General features: G+C 40.7%; 1 protein-coding gene across 1 annotated transcript in view; it reads right to left on the bottom strand.

Moving 5' to 3' along the window:
- TOMM7 (translocase of outer mitochondrial membrane 7) overlaps window positions 1-22324 on the bottom strand; it is a 207085-nt gene that overhangs the window by 11433 nt on the left and 173328 nt on the right. Inside the window, exon 3 of the mRNA XM_070369746.1 lies at window positions 2229-2304. Coding sequence (XP_070225847.1) covers window positions 2241-2304 — 64 coding nt within the window. The 3' untranslated portion in view covers window positions 2229-2240. The remainder of the gene's footprint in view (window positions 1-2228; window positions 2305-22324) is intronic.

Below are 22324 nucleotides of genomic sequence, written 5' to 3'. Positions count from 1 at the left end.
TTCCATCCCCACCTCCCCAAATCAGCTCAGATCAGGTGGTTCTTCCCAGGAGATTCAGTGGTAAATGCAGGAGACACAAGAGACTTGGGTTCAATCCCTGAGTTGGGACGATCCCCCGGAGTAGGAAATGGCAACCCACTCCAGTATTCTTGCTTGGGAAATCCCATGGTTGGAGGAGCCTGGCAATCTACAGTCCATGGGGTCACAAGCAGTCAGACAACTGAGCAACTGAGCACACTTAAAGCCAGTTTATACTCTATGCTTCCTAGACAACTTTAAAGACAACTTTTCTTGAATTAAGAAAAGGAGGGAATATAAGATGTTATTCAATAATTAGAATAAGCACCTAACTCTATTTTGGCACCGTACAATAGACAGTTTGCCATTACACAGCAAGAAGCAAATGAGAGTGAGGAGAAAGGGGTGGAGAGTAGAAAGAACAGAGGCGGGATGGGAAAGAGAGTAAAAGAACAGGAAGAGTGGAGAATAGGTGAGAGTCTGACTGGGCTGGGCTTCTAAACTGACTAATGGAACAGTTTATTTCATTGGTTAATAATCCAAGGCATTTAAGGCACCAGTTAATATATTGACTAACAATAGCAGTTTACTGGTCTGAGAAGTGGGACAAGAAGGACTATTTCCCGAGCCCCTTATTAGATTCCAAGTGCTTCATACATTTCTCAATTTTCACAACAACCCATGTTGCAGGCACGTTTACTGCTATTTTACAAAAGTTAGTAACTTGCCCAAGAATACAGAGCAAACAGTTCTTAGACTTGGATTTGAATGCAGGTCTGTCATCTGCCAGAACCCCAAGCATGTAGTTTTCCCATTACATCATCTTCCTTCACATAGTTTAAAGAGTTTGAATAATATTTATAATTAACTTCTTTATTGGCTGTTTTTTCCTTCATGGGTTCTCTAATTCCAGAGATAGGCATTCTTTTTCCCCCTCTGTTCCACTAAATAGAAATAAGGATATTGAGGACAGCAGAGAAGTATATATTTCAGAATGGTTCTGTTTGGAGAACAAAAATCTGCCTACAGACTGTGGTTGTTGTTAGGTGGGAGTGGTTGATACACATGTAGAGGGTAATACCTCTTTTTTAGGGCTTCCCCAGAGCCTCAGGGGTAAAGAATCTGCCTGCCAATGCAGGAGATGCAGGAGACACAGGTTTGGTATCTGGGTTGGGAAGATCCCCTGGAAGAGAGCATGGCAACCCACTCCAGTATTCTTGCCTGGAGAATTCCATGGACAGAGGAGCCTGGCAGGTTACAGTCCATGGGGTCGCAAAAAGCCAGACATGACTGAAGAGACTGAGCATGCCCACATCTCTTCTTAAAGAAAGACTTTAAAGGAATTTTTGATTGTCTATGATAAGGCATTCCACTAACTTGAAATGTGGAAAACTATTCTAAAAAAACAAAAGGAGGCGAAAATCATCTTAACAAAGTAAAAAGCACTCTTCCTTAAGCCGAAAGTTGTGGATAAGTATCTGGAGAAGCATTAGATTTTTGTTAATTGCCTTAGTTAATGGATTTTCATTTTCCACTGCAATTTAGTAGCTGGGGATTTGGAGAGAAGAGCAAAGATGTGAGTGAAACAATTAGCAACAAGCCAGAACCCAAGGAAGAAAGGTAAAGAAGGACTTATGAAACAGGATAACTGGATAGGACTATGATATTTGAGAGCTTTACATTTTTGTTTTCTGCTTTTTAATTCTCTTTACTATCTTCATCTTTAGTAAACTGATTAAACATGCAGTTTAGACTGTATTAGCAGTTCCTTAGGAAATGAAGGAGAAATTGTATTCTTAGAGCAAAGCCAGGAGAGAGAAGCAGAAGCCTTCAGAAGCTATCGCTACGCAGTAAGAAATCACTTTCCAGAGTCTTCTGGAATATTCTGGAAGAGAATAGATTTCCTGCTATGGTGCAGGATGAAGTTTGAGTATTTCAATTTGCTTATAATAGGAAGACTGAGAGATCATGGGGGGTGGGGTGGGTAAGGGTCAGATTAAATGTCCGGGAAAATTCTCTTAGCACTGTGTGTCTAAGGCAGGAAATTAGATACAAGTTGAAATCCAAGAAGGTCCTGTGGTTGGGTTTCTGCCACAGAAGGAGGAGAAAAATCCCTGCAACCCTAGTCATGCAAATAATATGCAAATTAGGGCAATTACATATTTACTTAGAAATTTTTTTTTTTTTTTTACTTATAAAATTTTGATTACCTCATTTTGGCTTCAAGACGAGTTGCGACCGCAAAAGGGAATGTTTGTCAACAGTCCAGAGTTGTTAGATTTTTTTCTGGGGAAAACAAAAGGGTAAATTTCTTATCAACAGAATGCCAGGATAGTAAATGAGTTTTTCAAATCCCTTAATACGTCTCTTCCACAAAGCATACGAAAGAATGATTATGAAATGGTCAAAATGTGAGCCATAGATAAAGCATAAGTGGAAATTTCTTTTTTCCTATTCATGTTACCACAGTGTACTTTCTCTCTCCTCTCTTTCCTCCTTCCCGTCTCTCTCTCAATAATGTGAAAGAAAGGCCTGCATTTTCCCCTGCAGATGATTTCTAGCCATTTCTCTAAATTCAGGCTTTGAATCTATCTCTTGGAAGTGGTATGGTGATATGTGAGGCTGCGAGCATTGAACAAGTGGACCAGCTGCTTCCACAGCTGCATCTGTGACACAGGCATAGACCCACCTGGGATGGCTGTGGATGTTGCTGCCCTGGCAGGGGCTGAGGAGGGAGTCAGGGAATTGCTGTCTCTCCAAAAACAATCTAAAATTGAGCAAAATCTGTCTTGGGTTGAATTAGAAGTCCTTTCTGAACAATAGCTGACCTGATTAGAAGTTAGGCATCTCTCTTCTTCAGCAGAAGATGGTGGAATATGTCTCCTAGCAACAGGGATAGTTTATCATTTAACAGTAGGATGGTCTCATCAAGGACACTTGTTTTGCTGCCCACAGTTCTCCCAGTAAGTACCAGAGAAGGGTCACAATCAGAACAAATTTAGCCATTGGCCTTCAGTTTCAATGCACAGTCCTAATGAGGTGATGATTCCAAGACCTGGATTAAAGTAAACTGAAGTAAACAGATTTTTCTGAGTGTTTCCCTATTTCTGTTAAAGTTCTCACCACTGACTGCACCAGCTACTGGCTTCAAAACTGGGTATTATCTGTGTCTTTCTTCCCTCTCCTCTATCTGAGAGGGAAGAGGAGTCTGTCTGTCTGTCTCTGGCTCTCTTTCTGTCTCCCATTTCTCTCGCCTTTCTCCCTAGTCTCTCTCCTTTCCTTCATTGCTTCCCTGAGTACCAGCCCCTGTCTTTCACACTTTTCCTTTCCTTCTTTCCCACCTCTGCAACCATCCTTCAGAAGTGCTATTAGTTCCACTCTTGCCAGCTCTCAAATCTTTGCTTTACCTTTACTCCCAACCCTCACTCCAGGTCCAGGTAGCAACTCACCCTTCCTGAGGGCAGCAAAGCTGGTCTGGCTTCTAGTCTTTTCTCAGGATATTTTGTTCTACACTCAGCTGCTAAATTATTTTCTCTGTAATAAACAATCTAATCATAACATCACCATGCTAAAAAAAAAAAACTTTCAAGGGTTCCCCATATCCTATGAAGCAAAGTCCAAAGTTCTAAGTCTTATATTTTAGGTCCAACATGGTCAGATTCTGTCCATCTTTTGCAGCTGTAGCTCCCCCTATCTTCCTTTAGGCAGACACAGCTTCTGCCAAAATGCTTCTTGCCCACTTGGATCTTTTTTCAAGTTGCTTCCTCTCCTGAAAACAAATCACCCTCTCCCATTGCCCCATCACCCAATTCCTCCATCTTTACAAAACCAAAGTCACCAGACCTAGCTTGGTGCAAGCTTGCTTTGGTCTATGTAGCTTACCCTGAGATCCCTGGCTAATCATCTGAACCCCTACACAATTTATGCATGTAATGAGGTCACCCTAACAATAATCAACCAGGTACTGCTGGGGGCTCTGTCCCACATGCTTATATGGACCTCAGCCTCCCATTTTAAGTTCCATTTTGCCAGTGTTTCTAGAAGCTCCCATCATGCTTCACATGTACTCACTGAACAAGGACACTTCTTCCAAGCCACCCCACTGCTCTGCATCTTCCCCCGTCTGCTGGGCATCACTGTTCCTGCATAGCTGGGGGGCTGCAGCCCCTACCATATCGAAGGTGAGCACCATTCTGCAAGATGCAGAAAAAACACGTGACTTCTTCTTACTGAGGACTTGGAAGTCACTCTGTTAGAGAGCCCCTTCCCACCCCAAATGCTGTTGATTCCTAGTTTCCTTTGAGTCACTGTTAAAACAGTTCCTTCTGCTCCCCTTCTCCTATCCCAATGTCGCCTATAAATCCATAGGATTCAGACGTTAGGTTAACATGGACAGGACATTGTACTATACTTGGAACTGTCTTTTCTGCCAAGACTATAACAATTTTCATCTGGTTAAGTATGAAACTACCTGCTCCAGCTCAATGAGCCCCTAATACAAATGGACAAAGGGTGGCCTGTTCATATATTTTCCAGAAAATGTAGCCTTAATGAGTTACTACTATTGTTGGAAATTTATCATATCCCTCAGGTATGCTGCTGCTGCTGCTTGGTCACTACAGCCATGTCTGATTCTCTGCAGCCCCATGAACTGCAGCCTGTCAGGCTCCTCTGTCCATGGGATTCTCTAGGAAACAGTAGTGGAGTGGGTTGCCATGCCCTATTCCAGGGGATCTTCCTAACCCATGGATTGAACCTGGGTCTCCTACATGGCAGGCAAATTCTTTACCACTGAGCCCCCAGGGATGCCGATCCCTTAGATATACTGGGGAAGAACAAATGGTTAAGATGCACTAGTTACTAGGAACCATACTGTCCAACAAGGGGCTTCCCAGGTGGCACTAGTGGTAAAGAACCCACCTACCAAAGATGGAGACATAAGAGATGAGGTTTGATCCCTGGGTCAGGAAGACCCCCTGGAGGAGGGCATGGCCACCCACTCCAGTATTCTTGCCTGGAGAATCCCATAGACACAGGAGCCTGGTGGGATACAGTCTATGGGGTGGCAAAGAGTCAGACAGGACTGAAGCGACTCAGTAAGCATGCACATATTGTCCAATGTGGGGCTACTGAGCACTTGAAATGTGGCTGGTTCCAAATGAGATGTTCTATGAGGACAAAATGCACATCAGACTGTGAAGACTTAATTCTGCATCCCATCGCCCCAAAAGTAAAGTATGTCTTTAATAATTTATAATATTGGCTATGTGTTGAGATGATAAGATTGTGGATTAGGTCAAATAATGTGATTAAAATTGATCCAACCTGTTTCCTTTTACTTTCTTAATACAGATTCCAGAAAACTTAAAAATATGTATGTAGTTTGCATTTGTGGCTGGCATTAAATCTCTATTGCACAGTGCCACTCTAGAGCAATGATTTTCTAAAACAGCAGCAGCAGCACCAGGGAACTTGTTAGAAATGCAAATCCTGGGGTCCCTCCCCAGACCTACTGGGTCAGAAACTCTGTAGGATCCAGGAGTCTGTGTTTAACGAACTCTACAGGTAATCCTTATTCACATAGAAGTTGGAATGCCATTGCTACAGAAGGTAAGCTCTAAGGGATGGAAAGTAAGACCTGGAGCATAATAGGATCTTCACAAATTTTGTTTAATTTCTACAGTCCCTTTTAAGCTCAAAATTCTTCTGTAAGTCTGTCAGTCAGACAGAAAGTAAATAATAATATTTGTTCTCAACTGTGGAGGAACAGCTTGCTAGTAATTTCAAATGTTGCCACTGCTGGTCTGGAAAAATTACAAGTCATTATATCAGGACATCTTAGAAAATTCTCAACAGAAATGTAATGAATACAGTAAACATCCCAGAAGCAAGAGACAGACATGAAATCAACATAGAGAAAAATAAGACCATGCTGACTAAATTATAATATAAAACATGTCTGGGTGCCACGTGCGAGGGACTGGTCAAGGTACCCCACAGGGGAGTAACCCTGGCTTTTAACACCCACCTCCCCTCATGCCTGTGCCCTGGTGGACAAAGCCTCAGTCCCTCCTGTGCAGCCACCAGAAGGTCTTCATCAGCTGTGGTCTCTGACCTGTAGTCCTTGCATATTTCACCTTGACACCTTCTGGTATCCTGAAATTCATATATTACCTTTTTTGTGTAACATGTGCCACTATGAAGAGTCATTAGTTCAGAACACCACCACAAAAATATTCCAGGCACATGGCAAAGCAGAGCTTGAAGTGTGAGTGATGACTAGCATGGAGCAGAAGGGAAATTGTTTTAGCAAGACCTGCTTTCCACACCTGCTAAGTGAAAAATGCTCAGCTCTCAGTCTCTCAGAAACTGATACTATATTTAACACATTTAGTGGTTTTAAAAGTATCATCCCTGTACTTATTAAACAAGATCATTGCAAAAAAAAAAAACTAAAAAAAAAGAATGCAGAAGTTCTCTTCTCTGGTTCAATTCCATCCCCAGTCTTATTTTGGATTTTAAAATACTGATATTGATACACATTTGTTGCTCATTTGTGTCTGACTCTCTGTGACCCCATGAACTGTAGCCTGCCAGGCTCCTCTGTCCATGGGATTCTCCAAGTAAAAATACTGGAGTGGGTAGCGAGTCCCTTCTCCAAGGGATGGTCCCGACCCAGGGATCGAACCCGAGTCTCCTGCATTGCAGGAGGATTCTTTACCACTGAGCCACCTGGGAAGCCCCATTAATATACATACTAGTAGACATATTTTTTAAAATGAGATCATATGTTCATCTGATTTTGCAACTTAGCTCTTTCACTGTGGGTATGTCACGGACAACCTTCAATGTCCTATATGTAGAATAACCTTTTATAATTTAATAGTTGCATAGTATTCCATCTATTGTATGAACAGTTTATTTAATCATAGTATACTTCAACAGTGCTTGAAATATAGAAAGCTGTCAAGTACTTGTTATTATTATTTATAAACATACAAATATTTTCATATGGCTCAGGCAGTAAAGAATCCACCTGCAATGCAAGAAACCCGGGTTCGATTCCTGGGTCGGGAAGATTCCCTGGAAAAGGGAATGGCAACCCACTCCAGTATTCTTGCCTGGTGAATTCCATGGACAGAGGAGCCTGGCGGGCTATAGTCCATGGGGTCACAAAGAGTTGGACAAGACTGAGTGACGGACAATTTCACTTCCTAAAACTATTTGTGTACTCTTATTTTAATGTTAAAATTTCTAGAACTATGTGTATTTGAAATAATAAACTACAGCTTTCAATTATCAAGTAAACATTTTAATTTTATTTTTGTCTTTATTACTATATTCTGTTTCCTTTGGGTTAATGTTGATGTTCTCCTTCTAGCTTCCAGAAATTAAATGTATAGTTATGTTTATATTTTATCCTGTTTTCTGAAAAATTATTTTAAAGCTATCTAAGAGAAGTATGTTAGTATAGTTTGTCTATCAGCTTATTTGCTGCTGCTGCTGCTGCTAAGTCACTTCAGTCAGCTTATTTAAATAGGTCTTAATTTCAGTTTTCGGTTCCTTTTGATTCAAGAATTATTTAGAATAATGTTTTTACATTTCCAAACATAAATAGTTGTGTTGTTAGTGCTGAATTTGAGTTTTATTGCACTGTGTTTGGGAATATGGCATGCGTGCTTCCTATTTCTCCTACCACGTGTGTCCTCGGTGTGCTGATAAGATAACACAATCCATTAATCAGAAAACATGATGTAGTACAGGACAGCTGCTGTTTATAACAAGTTTGCCATCTGGAAGAACCTCTGCGCATACAGGAAATGAACGGTTGCTTGCTCCATGCTGGAATGCACACCTACTTAGCATGGTGAGCTGCTCAGCTAGAATCACAATCTCATGTTTACTGTTAATATTTGCAAACTGTGATACCAGCAAACTGCAAGGTCAATATCAGAGATGACAGCTACGACTGAAAAATTCCCACTGAATAGACTAAAGGGCAAATGAGAATATCTGATGGTTTGGGGGGCCAGTTTTGATCAACCAATTTGTTACTTTTAACTAGTAATAATATTCTCAACAGATGACCCTGCCTTATACTCTAGAACTTGATGCCAATAGACACATAGGGTATTTAAATTTTAATTAAAATTAAATACAATTCAAAACGTAGTTCCTCAGTTACACCAAGCACTGTGTTCAGTAGTTCAATAGCCATATGTGGCCAGTGGCTGTTTTATTGGATGATGCAGAAATAACACATTTCCATCAATGCAAAATCTTCTGTTAGCACAGCTTTAGAGGTAGAAAAAGAGAGTCTCTTTTGCTTTGTTTTTATTTTAATTAACTAATTTATTTTAATTGGAGGCTAATTACTTTACAATACTGTGGTGGTTTTTACCATATATTGACATGAACCTGTGTCCCCCCTCCCAAACCCTCCTCCCACCTCCCTCCCCATCCCATCCCTCTGGGTTGTCCCAGTGCGCCAGCTTTGAGTGCCCTGTTTCATGCATCGAACTCGGACTGGTCATGTAGTTCACATTTGGTAATATACATGTTTCAGTGCTATTCTCTCAAATCATCCCACCCTCCCCTTCTCCCACAGAGTCCAAAAGTCTGTTCTTTACATCTGTGTCTCTTTTGCTGTCTTGCTTACAGGGTTGTTGTTACCATCTTTCTAAATTCCATACATATGTGTTAATATACTGTATTGGTGTTTTTCTTTCTGATTTACTTCACTCCATATAATAGGCTCCAGTTTCATGTGATGGTCTTTTGATGCGTCCACTTGGCTAGGCTGCAGCCCTCAGCTGTTCAAACACTAATCTAGGTATTGCTGTAAAGGTATTTAGTAAATACATTCGACATCCATAATCAGTTGACTTATAGTGAGGGAAGTTATCCCAGATATTTTGGGTCGGCCTGATTCTAATCAGTGGGAAGGTCCTAAGAACAGACCTGATGCTTTGCTGATTAGGAAGAAATTCAGCCATTGTGCCCTTCCTCACAGTCTGCCCTACAGATTTTGGAGCTACCCTACAATCATACATGTCAATTCTTTGCAATCCATTAGTATCTCTCTGTATATACCCACCTTCTACTGGGTCTATGTCTCTAGTTGAACCCTAACTCATACAAACAGAACTCTCTCATCAACACAATCTCCAAACTGCAAACAGATGTGCCCCATATTTATCTTCATGTGCTCTCCTGTCTCACAAAAGAGGAAATGTCTTTTCTCCTTTAAAAAGTCAGTTTCTCCACAGCACTCTGGGTCCCATCTCCTTTTGCTTCCTCAAAGGCCTTGCTCCATTAGTTATCTCTTCCCTCTTCTGTATCTTCACTGTTTCCTTTTCTACCAGATTCTCCCCATCAGGCTCTAGTATGAGTTGAAAGCTTGCATACAGGTAGGTGGTTTATCTAGAAGTGATCTCAGGGTTGGGGACAGAGGGGCAAAACATGGGAAGAAGGAAAGGTAATACATAGATGCCTGCTTTCTTTAAACCACTTTTAAAGGTACCTGACGTTCAGCCTCATGGGTCCTTCTCGATAGACTTATGAAATATGTCTCAAAGTCATCCACCCAGGGGAAAAAAGGGAATAAAGGCATCAGCTCCCATTACCCGCTGGTCAATCCTGGCACATTATCTTCAGTGGATTCTGGGTTACATAGGCATGAAAACCAAAAAGTTTCCCTCAGGAGTTCCCAGCCACAAAGTAAAGAAGCCCCAGAGTAGGAGGGGCCCAAGGCAAGGCACTGTCAAGTAAAACCGATGGGAAGCAGACTGACTCTGCTTAGAGCTTACCAAGGCAGTGGCTGGGGTGAAAAATGGAGCCAAGATTTGAAGTGACATAAAAGAGGTGCCCAATACAGTTCCCTTCTGTATTATTTAATCTCCTCATGTCCCCTCATAGTCACACTTCTTGGAAGATTTCTGTCCATATGGTATCCACTCTCTCACTTCCTGTTGCTGCTGTTGCTTCAGTTGTGTCCGACTCTGTGCGACCCCATAGACGGCATCCCACTACGCTCCCCCATCCCTGGGATTCTCCAGGCAAGAACACTGAAGTGGGTTGCCATTTCTTTCTCCAATGCATGAAAGTGAAAAGTGAAAGTGAAGTCTCTCAGTCGTGTCCGACTCTTAGCGACCCCATGGACTGCAGCCTACCAGGCTCCTCCGTCCATGGGATTTTCCAGGCAAGAGTACTGGAGTGGGTGCCATTGCCTTCTGCGCTCTCACTTCCTACTCACAATTAATTCTACTGTAAACTGGCTTTGTTCACTCCTTTACCTCCCACACTGTTCTTCTCAAGGTCCTTAATGAACTCCATGTTGCCAAATCCAATGGAGATTTTTCAGTCTTATTTTACTCAATATCTCAGTATCATTTGACACAGTTAGCAACCACTTTCTTTGCAAAACATTCTCCTCTCTCTCTCCTGTTTTTTTAACCAAAGAGCATCCTTTTATTACATTATGTTTATGGGAACTGCATGGAGACACAAATTTCAGGAAGTTTCCAGTTCAAAAACCTCAGGATTTCACCCAATATAACAAATATATGTGGCGGTGGTGGTACAGTTGCTAAGCCATGTCCAGCCTTTGCAATCCCATGGACTCTAGTCTGCCAGGCTCCTCTGTCCATTGGAATTCCCAGGCAAGCATACTGGAGTGGGTTGCCATTTCCTTCACCAACATTCTCCTCTCTTGATTTTAATGCCACCACACTTCTAGGATTTTCCTCCTAGGCTCTCCTTCTCTTTCCAAGCTTCTCCCTTCCCTAACACTGGATGTCCTCAGGGCTTCACCCTGGGGCCTCTTCTATTCTCACTAGATACTCTCCTTCTTGGTTACCTCATAAATTCTAATAAATTTAAGTATATTTCCTGTTCTTTATACTCCCAGATTGATTGCTCTTTCAATTGTAGACCCATATAACCAACTTGTACACAACTACACAGGGATCTTGCATGTCCAACATAGAACTCCTGATCTTTTCTTGAAAATGTGATTTCCTGCCAACCTGTGCTACTCAGTAATGGTAGCATTTAGCATAATGGTACTCAGCATTTATCTACTGTAACACCAAGTTCTATTTATTCTACCATTAAAATAGCTCTCAAATCCACTCCTCCCCATCTTCACTACCACTTCCTTGTCCCAGCCAGTTCTCATCTGAACTCAGACAAATCCTCCTAATGGTTTTTCTAGCACCCATTCTTGTTCTGATTCCAACCCTTTCTCCTGATAGTAGCCAAAGACATTGTTTTATAATGTCAGTCAAATAATTTTACTTCCCAGCACAAAACCCTCAACAGATGATAGGTTGTCTGTGGGCTAAAATCTAAGATTAGAAACAAGACCTACAGAGCATATAATGCCCTGGCCTCCACGTGTTTCTCTGGCCCCATTTTGTACCCCAGTCTCTTTGCTCATATGTGCACCCATACCAATGTTCTTTCATTTTCTCAGAGAAACTAGGCCCTTTTTCTCTTTGGGTCTGTTGCACATGCTATTCCTGTGGACTGAAATGCTCTTCTCCCAGTCTCTGAAGAAATAGCATTCTTTGGGTCTCAACTCAAATATCTCTTTGTTAAAAAGCCTACCATGGTCTACCTCTTTATAGTTCAGCAACATGCATTTTTTTCCTCAAGGAACTCATCACAGTTTGTATCCATATCTTTATTTATGTGACCATTTGTTCTTGTCTCCTCCCCCTTCCACTGGGACAGGAGCAACATCTAAGCACTTCTTTACAGTATACTTGGTGCCTTGCACAGTGGTTGAGACTCTAAAAACATTAACTGAATAAGTGAAGGAAAGGAAAGGGAGAAGAAAGAAGAAAGTATTTATTAAAATCTTGTAGGGAAATTACATTTTATTGTGAGTCTGAAATACTCTAGCTTCAGCCACATCTTCCCCATTGAGATAACTGTACTGAACACAGCCCTTGTGGTATGGACATTTAGTCTGTTTCTTTAAGCCTTTCCATCCACATTCTACCTTCCCATTCTCCAGCAATGGATACTCAGATGACCTCCAAGTTTCCTATCATCATTAACTGTTGTCAGCATTTAAAATGATAGTTTTGAAATGTCTCAATATGTTCCTAATAAACTTGAGTTTGAGTGAGTCATAAGCTACCAGAAAGTTTTGAAGGATATCTTTCATAATAACTTAAGTACCTAAATTCAGTATTTCCTGCAAGCTCCAAAATACAGTATTTACAGGCTTTTAGAGAAAATACATGCATTTTTAAAAAGATACATGATTTCCAATATGGTATATGACAAAAGAAATTGATTAAATATGTAAGCTGAGTTAACAACTTGATCAACTGAAGAAAATGCTTAACCAGGGTGGCCCCTTCCCATTGGATAACCAACACTCCTTAAGAAGACAGTATACCAAACACTTACTTAATTTCTCAAGTCATAAACCTAGGAGTTATCCTTGATTCATACATGATATTTTTATTTCATCATCTGGGGCAAATCCTAGTCACTTAACATTTCTGTCTTGACGTTATTATGACTTTCTTCACACAACCTCTGAACTATAATGACTGACAGGTTCAAAATGAAAACAGCCATAAAATTATCAGAGAATTTTGGTTTTCTGCCAATTCTATGGACGTGCAGATATTTCACAATAGTTATTTCCAGATATCACTCATTGTGTTCCTCACTTTGCCCATATCCTCTCAAATCCCTTCGAATTCATTCTCCACACAGCAGCTAGGATGATCACTTTAAAACTTGAATTTAATTCTGTTACACTGCTTAAAAAAACCCGCATCAGCTTCTCAATCAAAATCTGTAACCTGAGAGCTCGCCCCCCGAGCACTGGCCCTGCCTGCTCTGTGTCTCATCTACCTCCTCCCTTGCTCTTCATCCACCTCTGTTCTCCCACTGCACGCTAGATTCCCAGTTCCTCAAATGCACCAGAGCCACCCACCCCCTGCTCTCTCTGCCTGGAAGGCTCTTCTCAATTTCTCCTCCCGGACACCCCCACTCCTACCCCACCCCCACTCCTGATCTCAGAGCAAGCATCAGTTCCTCAGGGAAAGACTCCCCTGGCCTCCCATTAACTGTGATCAAATACCATTGTACCTCTGCTTTGGAGTACTTAAAACAGTTGCAAATTATATACAGTTCTGTGAGGCTCTTTAACTAGCTCCTGATCATCCCTGTTAGACCAGAGGATTCAAGATCTGGGACTTGTCTAATTACCACCAGAGTGTCAGTGCTCAGAAAATAGTTTAAATGGATAAATATATGAATCATTAGGTAATTCATATTTTAAAGTGTTCTATTTACTGTGACCAAAAGCCCAATTCCAGTTGAAAAATGTGAATTATTTGTATTTATCCCCCAAGCTTTATGTTTTCTTATTTACTGGGCTCTTTTACTTCTTATGCACAGATTTGGGTTTGTATAACTGTTACTGGATATGTAGTGTGGACGCGGATACAGAGGGATTGGTGATAACAGCCAGCCTGGAGGGCCTGGTGAGAGTGAATCCCAGTGGACATTAGATAGAGAGAAGATGAGGATTTCAGTCACTTTAATGGTTCAATCACGTGGGTCTATCTTCCAAAAGTCAGAAAAACCAGAGCTGGATTGATATTTAAGGGTACAGCCATTTGGGTTGCTGCCTAGTTCAAGGAGAAGGCAATGGCACCCCACTCCAGGACTCTTGCCTGGAAAATCCCATGGATGGAGAAGCCTGGTAGGTTGCAGTCCATGGGGTCGCTGAGGGTCGGACACAACTGAGCGACTTCACTTTCACTTTTCACTTTCATGCATTGGAGAAGGAAATGGCAATCCACTCCAGCATTCTTGCCTGGAGAATCCCAGGGATGGGGGAGCCTGGTGGGCTGCCGTCTCTGGGGTCGCACAGAGTCGGACACGACTGAAGTGACTTAGCAGTAGCAGCTAGTTTATGAACACTGGAAATGGCACAACAGATGTGGCAAACCAAAACTCATCCTCATCTGCATATGGCAACACTGACCTCAATCCAGAGCCGAAGCGTCCACTGTGAGATTGAGTTAGTCAAATTCTCTCTCTCAGGGATTTGAAAGCAAGGAATAGAAAATCAAAGAAACTTGGAATTACCAGTATTAAGTTCATGAATTAGCAGTGGACCCAAGGGCCATTTATTTTCATGATTGTTCAACTGTTGATTTTGTGAGATGTCTCTGTAACCTTCTAATAAAATTTCCCTCCTTTTTTGTAGCCAGTCAAAGCTGGTTTCTGTTATTAGCAACTCCAAGAGCCCCATAACTACAAATATAGACAAGATACCTCTGTGCAGATCATAGCTGAAACTACAAATGTGGGGAGATCATTGTACAAATTATAAGAGGGAGAGAGGGAGACTGAGGGTGAGATAGTGAGACTGAAAGAAAGAAATAGGGAGAAAGTATAAGTAAGAAGGAGAGTAGGGCCAAGGGCAAGACAAGAGCCAAAGTGGGAGCGTGAAAAGTGTGAAGAGCAAGTGAGAGTGAGACAGAGACAGAAACATGAGAGGATGAGGGGGGGATAGTGGAAGATTACAGTAAGAGAAACGTACAGGACTTGGAGATCCCGGTAGGAAGGGTGTAGACTGAAAAGTTTTCTTGGGGCTAAAGTCACATAAAGGCCCTAACTTAGGAAATGAGCCAGGAAGGATAGATAGATAGGTAGATAGACAGACAGATTGATGATAGATAGACAGATAAAACATTTAGTATGGAAAAACATCAATTTAAAAATGGAGACATACTAAGTGAAGTAAGCCAAATAATATATGATATCACTTATATGTGGAATCTCAAAAAATGATACTAATGATCTTATTTATAAAACAGAAATATAACACAGACTTAGAAAGCAAAGTTATGGTTATTACCAAAGGGGAAGGGGAGAGGGATAAATTAGCAGGTTGGGATTAACATATACACACTGCTGTATATAAAATGTATAACCAACAAGGACCTATTCTATAGCACAGGGAACTATACTCAATATGTTGTAATAATCTATAAGGGAAAAGAATCTGAAAAAGAATATATATATATGTATATATATATATAACTGAATATAAGCTTCCAATAAATATAGTTCAGTTATAATGCATATATATACACACACACACATATATATATATGAATAACTTTGTGGTATACCTGTAACTAACACAACGTTGTAAATAATTATACCTTAATTTTTTTTTAAATGGGGGGAAAAAAATCAGCCTGCAGTAATTCTGACAGAGTGATCCACCACACCCAAGGAACTATGAATGGGAAAATATTCACACTCATAAATGTGACCATAGATCAGAATAAATTTGTTTGAAGGCTAGGATGACAGAGGCTTCATAAATCCTGAGAAACGTGGTGCAGACACACAAGTGCTCGCTTGCTCCTTTTCAGACAAAGATGATGTCTAGACTAATGATTTCCTACTTGAAAATCCACTGGCTTTACAGGAAGAGATAGCTCTGGTCAAGTTTATAAAGTAGATTTTTGGGGCCACTTTTGACCTTCCAAGGAGAGTGAAAAAGCTGGCTTAAAATTCAACATTCAAAAAATGAAGATCATGGCATCCAGTCCCATCACTTCATGGCAAATAGATGGGGAAACAATAGAAACAGTGAAAGACTTTATTTTCTTGGGCTCCAAAATCACTGCAGATGGTGACTGCAGCCATGAAATAAAAAGACGCTTGCTCCTTGGAAGAAAAGCTATGATCAACCTAGACAGCATATTAAAAAGCAGAGACATTACTTTGCCAACAAAGGTCCGTCTAATCAAAGCTATGGTTTTTCCAGTGTTCATGCATGGATGTGAGAGTTGGACCATAAAGAAAGCTGAGCACTGAAGAACTGATACTTTTGAACTGTGGAGTTGGAGAAGACTCTTGAGAGTCCCTTGGACTACAAGGAGATCAAAGCAGTCAGTCCTGAATATTCACTGGAAGGACTGATGCTGAAGCTGAAGCTCCAATACTTTGGCCACCTCATGTGAAGAGTTGACTCATTGGAAAAGATTGGGAAAGATTGAAGGTGGGAGGAGAAGGGGATGACAGAGGATGAGATGGTTGGATGGCATGACCAACTAGATGGACATGGGTTTGAGCAAGCTCTGGGAGTTGGTGATGGACAGGGAAGACTTGTGTGCTGCAGTCCATGGGGTCACAAAGAGTCGACACAACTAAGTGACTAAACTGAAAGTAAGATTAAATTTTCATAATAGCTTTATGAAAAGAATAAAGTTTTATTATTTTTATTATTCATCATACATTATAGCATTTCACAGGTAGTATATAAAAAACCTTTTTGCTTACTTAGGCTGATTCAGTCAACAATGCCTTATAAGCCTGAGGTATGACTGGAACTGAGCAGGACAGTACTCACAGATGACAGGGGTCTCCTGTTCTGGGAGGCACTGCCCACATGCCCTGCCTTGTCTTGCACCTGCTTTCATCACACTCTGAGTTTCTGCACTCTGGAGCTCTTCTGTCTCCCTTAGAAAATCTGTCACTTGCTCTCTCTGTCTGGCGCGCTGTATCCCAGACCCCCATCCCCTCCTTGTTTAGCTTCCCTCCTGACATGTTTTCATAGCGGAGGAGTTCCTTTCCTTCAGAGCATTCCCCTCAAGTTATGATACACGCTAATTGGTAAGATTATCTGATTGATGCTGTCTCTAAAGCATCTAGACTGAAGGCTTTATGAGGGCAAGGACTATGTGCTTTTTTGCTAAATTTCATCCCCAGGGTCTAGCAAAAAGCCTGGCACACAGTAGGTGTTCAATAAACATTTGTTAGTGAATGGATAAAGCTAAGTGATTGCTGTTATCTTTTAACCTCAGTATGCCATTTCTAAAAGGACCAGACAGGCATTTATTCTGGCCAAGAACACTCAGGAGATTGGCATCCTTGTTGTGGTCACTGGTTCTTCCCCTTCCTTCCTGCTGTATCCACTCAGGATCCTGAGAGAATGCTGATTCTCTACCATTTCTCACATCTGCCCCCCCTGCACTCCCTTCTCAAGGTCCCTGTCCCAGTAACACCATCACATGGATGACTGAAAAACCTGTTCCCTTATTGTCTTTGTCCTCCTTGAATTGCACACCTCCATGGAGTTATTCTGCTCAAACTCAGCCTGGGTTTCCAGTTTGAGGTGGGGGTCCCACTGGTCCCTTTTGCAGCTTCTTCCAAGCATTGATCAAAACAGTGGCTCTCCACCTTATATATCTAGAATCACCCATGGAGCTCTGTATATTATACAGTTACAATCCAGACACAGGTGGATGGAACATAGCCTATCCTGTTTGTAGCCCAACTGACTTCATCTATCTGAATAAAAGGTACAGGAAGGTATTTCAAATCAGTCCCCTTGATAGGCCACAGATTCAGACAGCCAGTCACATACCCACAAGGAAGCACATCAGCCCCTCCCTGACTCACTGCTCTCGCTCTCTGTTGTTATTGTTCCTCAGTCTGTGTCACCATCTGGCAGACATGGAAAACCCCAAAAAAGAACTGGGCCAGAAGTAAAGGAGGAGGTGTGTTCTAAAGTTAGTATGTGGCTTCCTAAGAAAAGAGGTCCCCACAAGGAAAGCACTATGGTTGGACAATGATGAAAGACAGCACAGTGAGAGTGATGCTGGAAGAATTTTTTAAAAATACATGTGGACCATGGGAATATGAGAGGGTCAGGCAAATAGAACTATAAGCAAAACCACATGACGAGAAAACCTGGACTTTGGAGATTGGACTGGGAGACGGGAATGTTTACAACAGTGCCACAGAGGAGGATTTGAGAAAAGTAACCACCGATCATCCATATTACCCAAGAGTGGGGCCAGTGAGGGGCTTCCCTGGTGGTTGAGATGGTAAAGAATCCTCCTGCAATATGGGAGACCTGGGTTCTCGATCTCTGGGTCGGTCAGTTTGACTGTATTTGAAATGGGAAAAGAGAAAGAAATCATGTAAACCAAAGCCACAGAACAACAAAACAGAGGTCTGACCAAAAACTAATACGGGGAAAAGGGCAAGGGAGAATCATTTTGGAAATATAGAAGAAAAGCAAGCCTCTCCAAAAAATGATCTCCTGCAAAATACAAAAGAAAATTTTAGAAAACTATTTTCTAAGATGTAAAATGACTTACCTCCATAGGGAAAGCTATAAGAAGATCATCTGGCATAAACAGACTACAGAATAAGTAAAAAGGATGATGAGAGGTAAGAAAAGATCGCCAAAAAAAAAAAAAAAATCTGAAAATGTAAAAGCAAAATTCTAATCTTCATTGATGGCAATAAGGAACAAGATGGACACAGTTGGAAACTGGGTCAGCAAGCTTGAGCATTTTTCACACAAAGCAGAAAAAGTTTGCTGATGCCCAAACCCCATTCCTGAAAATTAGAGTTTAACTGACCCAGAGTGGAGCCCAAGCATATTTTTTATTGTTTATATTTTATTTCATTTTTAATCCTGATATCCAGGCCACATCACAGACCAATTAAATCAGAATTGCTGGGAATGAGACCCAGGGATCAGTATTTTTAAAGCTCCCAGGAAATGACAATATGCACTCAAAATTGAGAATGACAGCTCTGGAGTCATTAAAAAAATCTGCAGTCATACAAAAATCTGTAACCTGAGGATTTCAAAGTTATTTTTCTTTCATGAAGACAATAAGAGACATAGTCAGGCATGCAACTTCTTACAAAAATACCAATATCTTCTAGAAGAAATACTGTAAGGCATCCTCAACTGACCAAAACACGAAGCAAAAAAAGGAACTAAAAACTAGTAAAGTCATGGTATAAAAGATAAGGATTCAGCTTACAATATCAATATTGTTCCTGAAAAAGAATAATAAAATTTAAGAGCATAATTAAAAAATAAGTGCCCATTTTATATTATTAATGACTGAAAAGTGAGGGTAGAGTAAAAACTGTATTATACACATACATGAATAAACATATATACATGTACACATATATATGTGTACTTATGCATGGGGAAACAGTGGAAACAGTGTCAGACTTTATTTTTTGGGCTCCAAAGTCACTACAGATGGTGACTGCAGCCATGAAATTAAAAGACGCTTACTCTTTGGAAGGAAAGTTATGACCAACCTAGATAGCATATTGAAAAGCAGAGACATTACTTTGTCAACAAAAGTTCGTCTAGTCAAGGCTATGGTTTTTCCAGTAATCATGTATGGATGTGAGAGTTGGCCTATAAAGAAAGCTGAGCGCCGAAGAATTGATGCTTTTGAACTGTGGTGTTGGAGAAGACTCTTGCGAGTCCCTTGGACTGCAAGGAGATCCAACCAGTCCATTCTGAAGGACATCAGTCCTGGGATTTCTTTGGAAGGAATGATGCTGAAGCTGAAACTCCAGTACTTTGGCCACCTCATGCGAAGAGTTGACTCATTGGAAAAGACTCTGATGCTGGGAGGGATTGGGGGCAGGAGGAGAAGGGGACGACAGAAGATGAGATGGCTGGATGGCATTACTGACTCAATGGACGTGAGTCTGAGTGAACTCTGGGAGTTGGTGATGGACAGGGAGGCCTGGTGTGCTGCGATTCATGGGGTCACAAAGAGTCGGACACGACTAAGTGACTGATCTGATCTGATCTGATGTATACACATGAAAAAGACAATTTAAGCAAAATAAAATTATTAAGGCATTTATAAAATTTCTTGAAGTCCCACAATTCTGAGTCAATTTTGTAACCAGCTACCTGGTTGTACTACTAGAAATAACAGTGTGATAAGTATGTTTCCCTCTGTGAAATAGAGTACCTGTTTTTAAAATATTTTGAGTCACATTTAATCCTTTACATACCCAGCACAAAAAGAGGAGAGGACTCCCTTCCTACCTTTGCATAAAGTCTGTTTTGATCACTGCTAGCTATGGTTGTTGCTGCAAACATACATGGTCTGTTCAAGAGCCACCATTCATTCTGACCACTTTCCTCCTCACCTCAAGTGTAGCCATGCTACATATTTACTCATGTCCTCTGAAATTAAGAGCTTAAGTCTGGGTAACCAATGTAACTTTCTACTTCCTGGAATCCAGCTACTATAGGCAGGTTCTGGCCCTTTTCAGTTCTTGAAGTTGTAACCATATTGATTGGCCTTTATCCTCAAAACATAAGGATCAGGGGACTTCTGTCCCTAAGTTAAACGTAGGTCATGGGATATAATGACATATAATTCCCATTGCAACAACTAGAAAGAGCCAGCTAGATTATAAAAGTTACATTTTTAAGGGCCTCAGGGAATAAGTTTGGAGAAGGAAATGGCAACCCACTCCAGTGTTCTTGCCTGGAAAATTCCAGGGATGTCGGAGCCTGGTGGGCTGTCTCTATGGGGTCGCACAGAGTCGGACACGACTGAAGCGACTTAGCAGCAGCAGCAGGGAATAAGTTAGCAATGAGGGCTATATGAACTACATTTGTTTTCTTCTTTGGGGATAGCCAACAATTCTGGTCATGGACTGAGAATTAAACTTGACTTGTAAAGAATTTTCTTGAGAAAAGAGAAACTGGAGAGGTTTTTGGTAATCTCATGGGGCTGGCAAGAGAAACTAAAAACTTGAGAAGTGCTAAACACAACTGGTTTTCCCCATAGGACATCTTCGGAGTTCAGGGACTATGCAAAGACGGCTGGGAAGTTTGGCAGAAGAATTCCAAAAGGCATAATACAATCTCCTCTAGATTCATAGTGCTAAGAGGAAAAAGTCCAACCAGAGAAAGAGGTCCTCCCATTCAAACACATAACCAGGTACCCCTTGGGACATCTTTTAGGTTTCAAAGTTGAGACAGGACAAGGAGAGAAAGGTAAAGAGCTAAGTTTAAAACTGCAAAGTACAGCACTAAATTTCCCACTCCCAGGACTGAGAAGACAGAGATCCTGTAGGCTCTAATCAAAAGCCCAGATGGACTATGTTTGACGAACAGGGAAAAATGAGAAGTAGACTAAAGTCTTTCAAAAGTAACCCCTACCCCTCTCAAAGATAAATTCTTCATTCTATTGCCTAACAGGGAAAGTGTAAATCCTTTCCAGTGTGGGGCATCATCTAGAGCCTCTGCAGTGCTTTTTACAATGTCTGACAAAACATTACAAGACATGCAAAAAAATGGCAAAAGATGATTGATAACCATCATCAAGAAAAGATAAATAATAGAACCAGACCTACAGATAATTCAAATAGTGAAGCTAACAGACAAGGATTCTAATTGATGAATATATTACAGGAAATAGAAGAAAAGTGAGAAAATGGATGAAAGGATAAGGAATATTAACAGAGATAGGGATTCCATGTAAAAAAGAAAAATTAGATGGGCAAAATACTGAAGTTGAGAACACATTTAGCAGCAGACTCAACAGAGAAGACAAGATTATTAGACTCTAAGATAGTACAATAGAAAATATGCAAATTCAAGCATGGGTACAAAGCATGTATAACAATAAAACAGAGCATTAGAGACACATGAAACAAAGTTAAAAGGTCTACCATATTTCAACAAAGCATTAGAAGATGAGGAGAAATAAACTGAAGCAGAAATAATCTTTGAAGAAATAATGGCCAAGACTTCTCCAAAGTTGATAAGATATCATCTCCCAAATCCAAGAGAAGCTCAGAAAATTCTAAGCAGGACTAAAACAAGCAAGTGAACAAACCATACATAGGCATATTTTTGTCCATGTCTAATAGTCAAGGATTGAGAGAAAATTTTAAAAGCAGCCAGGGGAAAAAATACATTAGCTTCAAATGAGCAACAGTAGGGCTAATGGTTGACTTTTCAACATGTTATAGAAGCCAAAAGATAGTGCTCTCAAAGTGCACTTAATAAAAAGATAGCATTCTCAAAGTGCTAAAATAAAATGTTGTCAACCTAGAATTCCACATTCATTTGAAATATCATCAAAAATGAAAGCAAAATAAAGAAACTTTCAGAAAAATCAAAGTGAGAGACATGTTTACCAGTAGATCCATACTGCTGAAACAATGAGAGGTAATGAACATTTGAAAGCACAGGACTGAAAGAAGAAATGAAAAGCATCAGAAGGTGTAAATATGTGGGCAAACACGAAATACTTTTGACTGCTTCATGTAACAATAATAATAATGTCTTGTGGGATTTATAACATGTAAATAAAATACATGACAATAATAGCTCAAAGGTTAGGATGGACTGTACTAAATCGAGGACGAAAAGGGAAAAATGAGAAGTAGACTGTCTATTTCTCATTTTTAATTATTATGAGAGCATATTATAATCTCCAGAGAA

This window comes from Bos mutus, chromosome 4, assembly GCF_027580195.1.
Source record: "Bos mutus isolate GX-2022 chromosome 4, NWIPB_WYAK_1.1, whole genome shotgun sequence".
NCBI classification, from domain to species: domain Eukaryota; kingdom Metazoa; phylum Chordata; class Mammalia; order Artiodactyla; family Bovidae; genus Bos; species Bos mutus.
This window is presented reverse-complemented; position numbering and strand designations above follow the sequence as displayed.